Source organism: Nicotiana attenuata, unplaced genomic scaffold (assembly GCF_001879085.1).
Source record: "Nicotiana attenuata strain UT unplaced genomic scaffold, NIATTr2, whole genome shotgun sequence".
NCBI lineage: Eukaryota > Viridiplantae > Streptophyta > Magnoliopsida > Solanales > Solanaceae > Nicotiana > Nicotiana attenuata.
The window spans coordinates 572,093-584,001 of NW_017670441.1; the positions used below are offsets into that span (position 1 = coordinate 572,093).

The following is an 11,909-nucleotide window of genomic DNA, read 5'->3' on the forward strand; positions in this document are numbered from 1 at the left end:
GAAATTCAACGCTGCAATTTAATAGTAACAAAATTACTCACTGTCTGTCATTGCTTTATGTTTTTTTATTGTTATATTCTTCCCTTGTGAATCATAAGAAAATTACTAATGCTGCAACTAATTTAATCATGAGAAAGCCTTCTTAAACTGGGGCCACTCCGTGTCATGAAACAAATAGCGGAGATGTGCTAAGATTTCTTAATTATAAATAGATCTCATCACTGCAAGAGGTCCAATAATCCAAACCTTTGCAGAAGAAGACCATTCAGCCTGAGCAGCAGAATACTCCAACTTAGCATCCAAATCTCTTTGATAAAAAAATGGAAGATAAAGGATTAAGCACCAATACGAGGAGAATCCTCCTATTGATTAACTGTCTAATACTTGCTGTTGGTATCTGTGGTGGCCCTCTAATGATGCGTCTATATTATGTTGAGGGAGGTTCAAGAATATGGCTTAGTAGTTGGTTACAAACTGCTGGATGGCCACTCACCTTTATACCTCTTGCCATCTTATACTTCTATCGTCGAAAATCGGAAGGATCTAATGCCAAGTTTTACTTCATAACACCTAGAATTTTCATTGCATCATTCGTCATTGGTGTTGTTACTGGTGTTGATAATTTTCTCTATTCGTGGGGCGGGTCAAAACTTCCTGTGTCAACCTCTTCACTTCTTCTTGCTGCTCAACTTGCCTTCACGGCAGTAGGTGCTTTCTTCATAGTGAAGCTGAAGTTCACACCCTACTCTATCAATGCAGTAGTTCTTCTAACACTTGGTGCTGTTTTGTTGGGTGTTCGATCTAATGGTGATAGGCCAGAGGGTGTGATAAGTAAAGCCTATATTCTTGGTTTTATGATGACACTTCTGGCAGCAGCTTTGTATGGAGTCATTTTGCCTTGTATTGAGTTAATTTATTTGAAGGCAAAACAAGCTATTACTGCTACACTGGTATTGGAGATTCAGATGGTCATGTGTTTTGCGGCCACTATTTTTTGTACTGTAGGAATGGTCGCCAATAACGACTTTCAGGTACTTTTTTTCTTCTCCTGTAACTCATTTCTACCCATGCATCTTACTCATTCCGTCGCATATGTGGCACTATAGTTTTGCGGGTTTAAATTCTATGCATTGTCAAGTAATTTTGTTTACATAGTTAAGTCATTTACAATAAGATACATTAATTGATAACTTGGTAAAAAGTTACAGTGTAAGAGTAAATTATTTAAACTTTTCCTGTATTAGCTTATTCCAAATTAAATGACATATTTTTGCATTTGAAAGTACTTAATGCTTGTTTTGTTGTGAGTTTGACTTTAGCCATACGACATTAATGAAGGAACTAGCTCGAAACCCTAAATTATTCATATCCCATAGAGGGATGAAAACTCTTTTGTCATGGAATACATTTCTAAAATTTTGCATGCATACCAAAATCGTGGTTTTGGCTTGACTGAAACATTTTGAGTACACAACACGTTATAATAAATTTGGATATGCCAAAAGTATACAAAAACTGGAGCAGAACTAGATTCGAACAAATTTACCTGAATACGATGTATCATAGTTACTTCCTCGGTTTCAATTTTGTTTTAGAATGTTTTTTTAAAGAGTAAGGATTAAAATATTGGTCGAAATTTGCAGGCAATATCAAGGGAGGCAAAACAATTTAACCTCGGAGAAGCTAGATATTATACAGTGATTGTATGGACTGCCATTATTTGGCAATGCTTCTTTGTGGGTGTTATTGGAGTCATTTATTGCTCTTCTTCTTTGATGTCCGGAGTTATGATTGCAGTTTTACTTCCGGCTACTGAGGTATTAGCAGTAGTTTTCTTTAGGGAAAATTTTTCAGGTGAAAAGGGCCTTGCCCTTTTTCTTTCTCTTTGGGGCTTCGTCTCATACTTCTACGGAGAGTTCAAACAAACAATGAAGCAGAAGAACAGGAGTTCAGAAACTGAGATGACAACAACGCATATTGAGTCTGTTTGAATTACTAAGTCTGTTTAAAAAAAGAGTTTGTTTGATATACTATTGGCTATACAGATAAAGAATATTTATTTTTTGTAGAAAATAATCTAGGTCGTTTTTCTTTCATTGCTACTTTCCGGACGGTCTCTTTCTTTGACATTTCTATGTTTCTCTTAAATCTCTAATACAACACTTGAAATTTGCAGTGTCCAGTAAATGCTCATTTTTCATGACTAATTCAACATTATAATTCATTACACCAAAATTAAATATTAACTAAAAAATAAGAGTTTCATGGATACATTGCAATTATTGGTACTGAACCATTAGTCATCAACTTTCATCTAGGAGTTGTGAAAAGGAAATACCTCGAGTTGTACAAAATCACTTAAATATTTATTTTCATTGACATAAACATCTTAATTTTCCAAATCAAATTAATATATTTCGTTTAAAAAAAGGCACTTCTAATTTTTTAAAAGTTTGGCTAAACATGACAAGACAATTAACTAGAGACCATGATACCATAAACAAAAAATGATTTAATTTTAATTTAGACCTAATTCATAAAAGGAAAAAAGGTGCCAAATTTCACATTAAAGTTCCTTTCTTTTCCTTTCTATAGCCCGTATGTAGGTGATTTGTCATAAAAATGAACTATATATTTAAACGAGTGGAATACGTATTTATTCAGTAATGTTGAAAGGAGAAATTTAGTCAAGTACTCAGCAAGCCTCTTCACCTATGTCAAGGCTGGTCGTTTAGCACAAATCTGTCCCAACATCCGAGAGGAAGGATATGGCTTCTATGGAATCCCATGCTATATGAAATCAACATAATAAGAGTAACAGTACATCTTATGTGTTGTGAATTATATCATAGAGGGACTGGAAACACATTACATGTGACAATGATTTATGCATTCAATGATGCAACACTCAGAAGAGAATTATGGCAGGCAATCAATGACATCCATGCACAGATAAAAGAACGCTGGGCGATAATGGAAGACTTTAACTGCGTCCCACACATGGAGGAGAGAATAGGTAGCCCAGTCACAATGGCAGAGATTATAGAGTTTAAGAAAATATGTTGAGGAATGCTTATTGTTGGACCTTAAATCCACTGGAGCATTCTTCACATGGACAAACAAGAAAAGTAGAGGGTAGAGTACTCAGTAGAATTGATAGAGTAATGGTGAATGAGGAGTGGAATCTTAAGCTACCTGCATCAGTAGTACATTACAGGAATGAGAGGTTGTTTGATCATTGTCCAGCCATTATAAGCTGGGACAAGGGAAACCGATCGGAAAATAAAATGTTCAAGTACTTTAATATGTGGAGCTTGGCATCATATTTCAAGGAGAAACTTAAAGTTAGTTGGAGGACTGATAGGAAGGGCACAAAAATATTTGAATTAGTGGGAAAGCTACACAAAGTCAAACATACCTTGCAAGAGCTGAACAAAGATAGATTTAGTGAAGTAGACAGGAAGGCAGATGAGGCAAGGCAGAAGCACCAAAAATGCCAGGAAAGAATACAATAGGACCCATGTAACACTAAGTTGATAGAAGAAGAAGATATCCTATCCTAGGAATGCATAATATGGAATAATGCTAGAGAGCAGTTCTTGAGGCAAAAATGCAAAATACATTGGCTAATTCAAGGAGACATGAACACAAAAAATTCCCATAGCATGATGAAGGCACGAAGGAATTCCAATAGAATATTCTCTATTGGCAGTGCAGATGGACAACACACAAATGAGTTAGAGGAGATAGCTAAGGCATTCATAACCTTCAATGAAGGCCTGCTGGGAACCAAACAAAATGATAGGGAACATGTATGTACCAGCTTGGTAAGACAGGGGCCTACAGTTTCTGCTATGTATAGAACAAAACTCTTAGGGGAATTTACTGAGAAGGTAGTGAAGGAAGCATTATGGGCTGTTGCTGGAGACAAGGCGCCGGGACCAGATGGGTTTGGCAGTCAATTTTTAAAGACGGTTGGAAAATTATAGGGAAGGATGTGGTAGATGCTGTGCCAGAATTCTGCAGGGATGGGAAGATTCTTAAAGTATGGAATAACACAGTAATTACTCTCATACCAAAAAGTGCATATGCCTCCAGTGTAGGGGATTACAGGCCAATAGTATGCTATAATACAATATACAAGATCATTTCAAAGATGCTTTGTAATAGGATCAGAATAATCCTCCCTGAGCTAATATTAGAAAATCAAAGTGCATTTGCAGCTGGTAGAAGTATTGTGCAGAACATTCTCATTTGTCAAGATTTAGTAAGACTATACAATAGGAAAGCCACAACCAAGAGCTGTTCGATTAAAATTGACCTAAAAAAAGCATATGATACAGTAGAATGGGAATTTGTAGAGGAAATGTTATATGCTATGAACTTTCCTGGAAGGTTCATTAAATGGGTGATGAACTGTATAACTACAACACAATACAGTATTGCTTTGAGTGGGGGCTTATATGGAAATATTCAGGGCAAATGTGGATTGAGGCAGGGGGATACTATATAACCACTTCTCTTTGTCATATGCATGGAGTAGTTCTCCAGAATAATGAAGAGGGTAGCAAGTATGCCGGGGTTTGAATATCACACAAAATGTAAAGGGCAGAAGTTGAATCACTTATATTTTGCTGATGATGTTCTGCTGTTCTGTAAAGGAATATATCAGTCAGTATTGCTGATGCTTATAGGACTCTAGACATTCTCAAGGGCTTCAGGACTATGCACGAATGCAGGTAAAACCAATATCTTTAGTTCCAATATGGAACAACAAAGTCTGCTGGATTTATGTGATATAACAGGCTACCAGAAGGGGACTTTACCATTTAATTATCTGGGTGTTCCAATTTCAACTAAAAAGCTGAACGGTATAGACTGTGAGATGTTAGTAGATAAGATGACAACAAGAATTAAAACATGGGGATCAAGGCACCTATCATACGCAGGCAGAGTGCAACTTATCAACTCAGTACTGATGCATGTTCACACATATTGGGCTTCCATTTTCCTATTACCAAAGGCAGTGATGAAACATATTATAGCAGTTTGCAGGAACTTCCTATGGGATGGGAAGGAGGTGAGTAACTAAGCACCTCTGATAGCATGAGATTTGTCATATAGATCAAAGAAAGTGGGAGGCTTGGGAATCACAAACGGGGTGTTATGGAGTGAGGCTGCAATAGGCAAGTATGTATGGAATATTGCTAGTAAGGCAGATGGTCAATGGATGAAGGATAGATCATATATACTTAAAGGATAACTCTTGGTGGCAATATAAGCCTCTTAAGGATTGTTGCTGGTATTGGAGGAAAATATGCTAGGTTAAGGACAGATTTACAGAGGGTATGTAGAACAACGGTAGTTCTTGATACCCAATTTTTTTTCCTATATTTTAAAATGTGCATACTCGCTTTCAAAATATTGTACATGCATGCACAAGTATTTTACAATTTTTTTCTATAATTTTTAAAGACCTTAAATCAATACATTTCAGCATTTTTAATTATATAAATGTTCAAAATTATCCCTCATATTACTTTATGATGATTTAATCATCTAAATTCATCATTTAGGCTCATATAAGTGTTCAAATATTTTAATTGTATTTTTTATAATTACATTTGTATTTTTAGACTTTAATTGAATATTTTGCAATAATATATAGCCTATACATATGCATAACTACATTATCTATACGGAAAATAACTTTTTATATTTTTATGATACAAATAATTATTTTAAATCACCTTCATGCATTAAAATTATTTTTATCATTTAATTAGCTATTTTTAAAATTATTTTATTTAGTAAAATGGATATTTAACAAATAGCCCCTAATTTACACCCAAAATCGGACCCCCAATCCAATTTATTAACCCAAGCCCAATTCAAATCAAACCTAACCCAATTAAATCCTACCCGACCCAGACCTCTTCTAATCTTGGCCGTTGATCTCTGAGATCAACGGCCCCTATTCTCTCTTACCATTTTAATCCAAATGACCCCCTAACCCTACCCATTTGTCACACCCCGCCACCCTTGAATCCCTCATCTCCAATTCTCTCTCAACTCACCCTAACCCTAATCGCCGTCACCGGCGAGAACCTCCCTTCTATGGTATTTCCGTGCATTCTCCGACCACCACCGGTCTCCTATACCCTCTGGCAGTTTGATTTCATGAGTCCTTGAGAAGATCTCATGGAAATCCAACCTGCTCTGGCTTGAAAGTTGTTTACCGGCCTGTCTCGGGCCACTTTCGTTTGTGATTATGCATTTCCTCTTATTTCTAGGACGAATCCATGGGTTTTCGATCGATTCTCTTCATCTCTACTATTTTTTGAAAACCCTAGTTTCACTACTGTTCGAATCTTTTCAGATCTTTATAGATCCGAAGCGATTCGAGTATTATTGGGTGTTTTCCTTTAAAAATCTCTTGGTTTAATGAATTGTTTCGACTTCGTTTACTCTTTCAGAAATTAAGGTTCATCCCAGACCTTTCTTCAAAGATTTTTCTAACTTCTCAGTGTTTCTATTAATTGTTTCTTCACTATCTTGACTAATTTTCGCATGCATGCTCAAACCCTAGATGATTCTGTGTGTTATACTGATTTCTTCGATTTTGTTTTGATATTGTGTTTATCTCCGTGAGCCAGTCGTATTAACTTATTCTATTTAGATACCTAAATGATTTTTCCGGTTAAAATCAGTATTTTGTGGAATTTTCTTACTTAGTTGATTTCTATTTAACGATTCAAATAATTCTTCCCTATGAAATCAGTACTCTTTGAAGATTTTTACCGATTGTTTCCTATTAACTGCCCTGTTAAAATCAATGTGCTGGGATTTTACTGGCTTCCTTATTTTTGACCTGCTTCCCTATTTTTCTTACTTGCCTTAATTAGTCGACAGTAGTTTGGTGATTTTTACTGACTCCCTACATGGTATGATTTTATTCATTGCCTTAATTGAACCCCCTGTTATGATCGTTAATTGACTATTCCCTAATTAAAGGGGTCTTTCCCAGACTTCCCTATAGAAATTGATTTTGTGATTGGTTGATTGATCCCTAATTGATTGAACTTTGATTCTCTTTACCTTATTTGTTCTACTCCCAAAGTGCTATATATACACTCTCATTCTGCCTCTCAAACACACGAACAATAGTTCAACACACACACACAAACTTAGAAAATATACAAAGTTCTTGCTCTCTTCCTCTATCACAATCTTCTGCTCTTTACTGCTACATTGTCTAGCCGGCTGGAAGCCAGGGCTAGACCTTTGGACCTTGTTTGTTTCAGTCTTCTACTCTAAATTCTTAACTGGTATGCCTCCACTTTACTATCATGCAAACCTCTGTATGATTTAACTTGTGTACTTCCTATTCCCAAAATGTCCACTTTCATGTTATTAAATCAGTAGGATCTTTATATTGGCCTGCCTATCTTTAACTAGACCTATGTGCTTCATGTTTATTGTTCCTAATCAGCATGTGACTGCCATTCAATCAGACTATATGCTTCCTGCTATTCGATTTAACCTATGTGTTTCCTTATAATTAGCATACCTTTCTTTTGATTAAGCAAACCAATGTGTTTACTGCAATAAGCATGTATACTTTTGTTCAACCTATGTATTTACTGAAATAAGCATGTATACTTTTGTTCAACCTATGTGTTTACTGCAATAACATGTCTACTTCTATTAGATTGAACCTACGTGTATCCTGCTTTCAACCTGTTTACTCCTATTTTAGCTAGACCTATGTGCTTGTGCTCTCAATAAGGTTGCATACTCGCTCATATATAAACTAGACCCATGTCTGTTTACTTCTCCACTAACATGTTCTTTCTATCTTATGTTCACTAGAATTGAGTGACCCTGTTTGCTCCTTACTTCCTGAGAATCCAAAACAATTTTCTTAAAAACTATCTCTTGTTTTCAACTCCTATTCTTAGAACACCCAGGGTCTTGCCCCTCCAATGTGAGCATTGCTTAGGAGTCCATAAGACTCCTCTGAACTTAGACATACTGGGGTTGGCTTTTCCAAACTTGCTCAGGAAAAGGGTTGCTTTGAAAGTTTTCTGGTGTGAGCATTGCCCGGGGTCCCTGAGGCCCTTGGGAACTTTTGCACACCAGGATACCATTGGGTGCACTATGAGAATATTGACATGTTCATGCTTGGTTGAAGGCCTTATTTTTTTTTCAGGTTTATTGTTTGAGCATGTTCATGCTCCCTATAGTTGTAGCAGTTCCACTTCTGTAATTCATTATTAATGTTGGTTTGTAATAATAATTTCTTTGCAAATAGATGTTGGGGATATTAGTGAAACTGGGAGGGGTTCTTAGACATATCATGTTGGGAAAGGGTAGATACCATGCCTATAGGTTGTTACAATGTTTGTTCATTTAGATACCATACCTATAGGGTTTAAAAAATCGATCCTGAATAACATGCCTGTAAGTTTGCTGCGATGTTTGCTTATGTACATTCAGCTACCATGCCTATGAATCAGTCCTGCATTCTAGATACCATGCCTATAGGGGTTTAAAAATCAATCTTGCATTTTAGACACCATGCTTGTAAGTTTGAAAAAAATCAGTCTCTACATGCTAACAAGGTTTAAATTAGTTTTCTGCATATCATAAGGTTTTAAAGCTAATCGCTGCATTTAGATGCCATGTCCATAGGATTTTAAAACCAATTCTTTTTGCATTTATCCACCATTGTCTATAAATTTAGAACCAGTTTCCACACCTAGACAGCATGCCTATAAGGTTTAATCAATTCTTGCATCTAGATACCATGTCTATAGGTCTAAAATTAGCCTCTACACCCAGACAGCATGCCTATAGGATCTAATGAACCAAACTGCCTGCTTAAAATCGTTTTGCTGGTTTATTGCGCTTCAGATTAATGACTAGATACCATGTTCATAGGACATCACTGTTACGCACCTAGGCAAGCCTGTAGGGCAATTGAAATCTTGAAAACTGTAAAACTATGCTTTTGTTATTTGTGAATCATTGAGATTCAACAAGTCCTAAAATCAGTAGGCAAACTGATTAGTTCTCTACTACCTTGCTTTAATAAAAAACTGCACATATTCTGTTTGTGATGCTCACCTAGATATTCTGCTCTAGGTTCCTTTGGAATATCTGAAATCATAATGTTTGAGGCGTGCTATTATCTGCTTGTGTGAGGAGGTAAAAGTGAGCCTTTAATTGTCCCTTTATGTGAATGTCTTATTTGTTCTTGCTTGTCGCCTAGATTTTTCCTTTCAAGCACTTTAGAAGAGTCTAGAACTGCCTTATTAGAGGTCATAAACACCTCCAGGGCCATAAGGAAGGGACGGGTAATGCACGCATAGAGCACTTAATTAGAATCGCTTATATGACCACTAAGGGGAGGGTAATTGGGTAGTATAGGATATGATGATCTGTGCGCTAATGCTATGTGTAGTACCCCAACTTAGGGACGATTACCAAGAATTGTACAGAAGTGATCCTATAGGTTAAAGAACCTAGGACCCCTTTACTCCTTGTTTTTAGTATAATATAAATCTGTCTAAATCGCTTTATCTGTTTATAAGACTAATTCACATAATTTGAGTTCGGCCGGGACCCACCGTTGTGGACCGTGAGGGGTGCCTAAAACCTTCCCCTCAAGGTTATTATTTCGAGCCCTTACCCAATCTCTGGTAATGCAAACCGATTTTATGAGTTACTTGCTTTAGGTGCCCTAACGCACCTTAAATCCGTTAGGTGACGACTCTTCAAATTCCGTACCCAATTCCCAAGAGGAAATGAGTTGTTCCCAATGAATGTCGAAACCCAGACTCCGCAAGGAAGAAAGGGGGCACGACAGCATAGCGACTCTGCTGGGGATATAGTTTAGGCTCTTACAAGAACGAACTTGATTTTGTGAATTGGTCTTAAGCATGCTTTATTCTGTTAATACATGTGCACCCTTTCCCTTTCCCCTTTGTCACACCTCCTTTTTTACACACCTACCCCGAAGGATAAATGTATAAGAGAGTTTTTCCATTTAAAGTGACATTATTCGAAATGGGATTATTTATTTATTTTTTTAGAGTCGCCACTTGGGATAGGATTGGCTTTTGGTGTCCCAAGTCACCGGTTTAACTTTGAATCCCAAATCGAGGAAAATTTCGACTTCCCAGTTGGAGTCTGCGAACCAGAAATTCTGAATAAGGAATTCTGTTGACCCGAGGGAAGGTGGTAGGCACCCCCGGATCCCGTGGTTCTAGCACGGTCGCTTAAATTATTAGAATTGGCTAAAAATCTGAATTTAATACATGTTTTCACTTATGTGCTTTTTAACTTTAAAACCGCTTTTATTATTATTTTTAAGGAGATTTGCAACGTCGTGAAAACGCGTCTCGAACCACGTCACATAAATGCACCCGCGGTTTTTGACACATTTCGACTTCGTTGAGATTTGGATTTGGGTCACATAAATGTGCACCCGAATTTAGGAAAGTAATATTATTAAACACGCGCCTAAAGCAACTACGCGTATTATTATCTTTGTGGGAAGCCATGAAAATTCGCTAAATGGCATGTCCCGAATTTCTAAAATATTTTAATAAAGCATTTAATGAGGGCCCCGCAATTCATGCATTTTTATTTGGCGAGGCTCGTACCACTTTTATTTAAAGGCCAATCCTAAAGTGACCTATGACTTTCTATTTATTTTTGTTTCTAAAGGGACCTAATTAATTAGTTAAGGGATCCGGGCCCTCAAACTCAAGTCCATATTTGAACAAGAGGATAACCTCCTAGTTCAAACGTGCTACTTAGCTCGGAAGGCCCAAATTACGTTATAGAATTTAACCAATAATTTAATAACAAAAATTTCAAATTCTCTAGCAGATGGGGTCTAAAGATCGGCCCAGACATGAGGCGAGTCAGTCATACAACTGGACAGACCATCTTAATGGAATATCCCAAGCCTTGGGCTCAAAATGAGCCCAATTCAAAGTGAGGAAGAAATATTCAGGGATCTGAACGAGGCTGCTTTCATCTGGGCCTATGTTGGGCCCGTTATGACAAAAAGGAATAATCCAATTAGAACTCATTTAAATTCTATAACTCAAGATAATTAAGTAGACAAACTTGGTTTAATTTCTGATTTCGAATCTAACTAGTCATCTACTTCCTGTTATTGAGTCAATGCTATTAAATGCAAATGTAGTTCTGAAGTTGTTCAAACAGAGGTCCATCAACGTGGTCAAAATGTCAATACATGTGGAATCACCCCTAAAATTCGGAATCTGAAAATTAACAACAACTTAAGCAAGACAAGCTGCACCATAATTGTCCTAAGCTTAACGTTTTGACCTATACAGTGAATAACTAACACTAATCATGCTAGAACTAAGATCACAACCATACAGATCTGATAAAACAAAGTTCATACAGTCCAGCAGTCCATTGTTTAAACTAATATAAATCGAAGCTAAGCTATATGAATCAAATTCACCTCAACTAGTACCTATTTTAACTACAAATACAGGGGAGGAACTAAATGAACGCAGAGATGGAAGCTAAGGCGTGAACACTTTTCATTTCATCTTTCAAGTCAAAGCTACATCAGGGCTGATATGAATGTGTACCTGGAATATAACGAAATAGAAAAGAGGGAGATAATCAGCAGCAGTAGATAGCAGTCAGCAACTCGAATCAGCAACAAATAAGACCAATCTCAAGGCCAAATTGATATCATAGCCCCAGGAACAAGTAAGGAATGATCAACATGGAAACAATTTGAAACAGCAACAGCATTCAAATAAACCCAGCAATCAAAATCGAACCAGAGATGAACCAACCAAACAAACACTTGAACACCAACTGATTTAACTCATTTTAAACCTTCAATTGCT

At 36.7% G+C, this 11,909-nt stretch overlaps 1 protein-coding gene across 1 annotated transcript; it reads left to right on the top strand.

The window, feature by feature from the left end:
- The first annotated feature begins 201 nt into the window (after positions 1 to 201).
- LOC109239461 (purine permease 3-like) lies at positions 202 to 2,168 on the top strand. The gene is made up of 2 exons (XM_019406028.1): positions 202 to 1,031; positions 1,644 to 2,168. The coding sequence occupies exons 1-2, from the start codon at positions 321 to 323 to the stop codon at positions 1,989 to 1,991; spliced, it is 1,059 nt and encodes a 352-aa protein (XP_019261573.1). The 5' UTR covers positions 202 to 320; the 3' UTR covers positions 1,992 to 2,168.
- Positions 2,169 to 11,909: the final 9,741 nt, after the last annotated feature.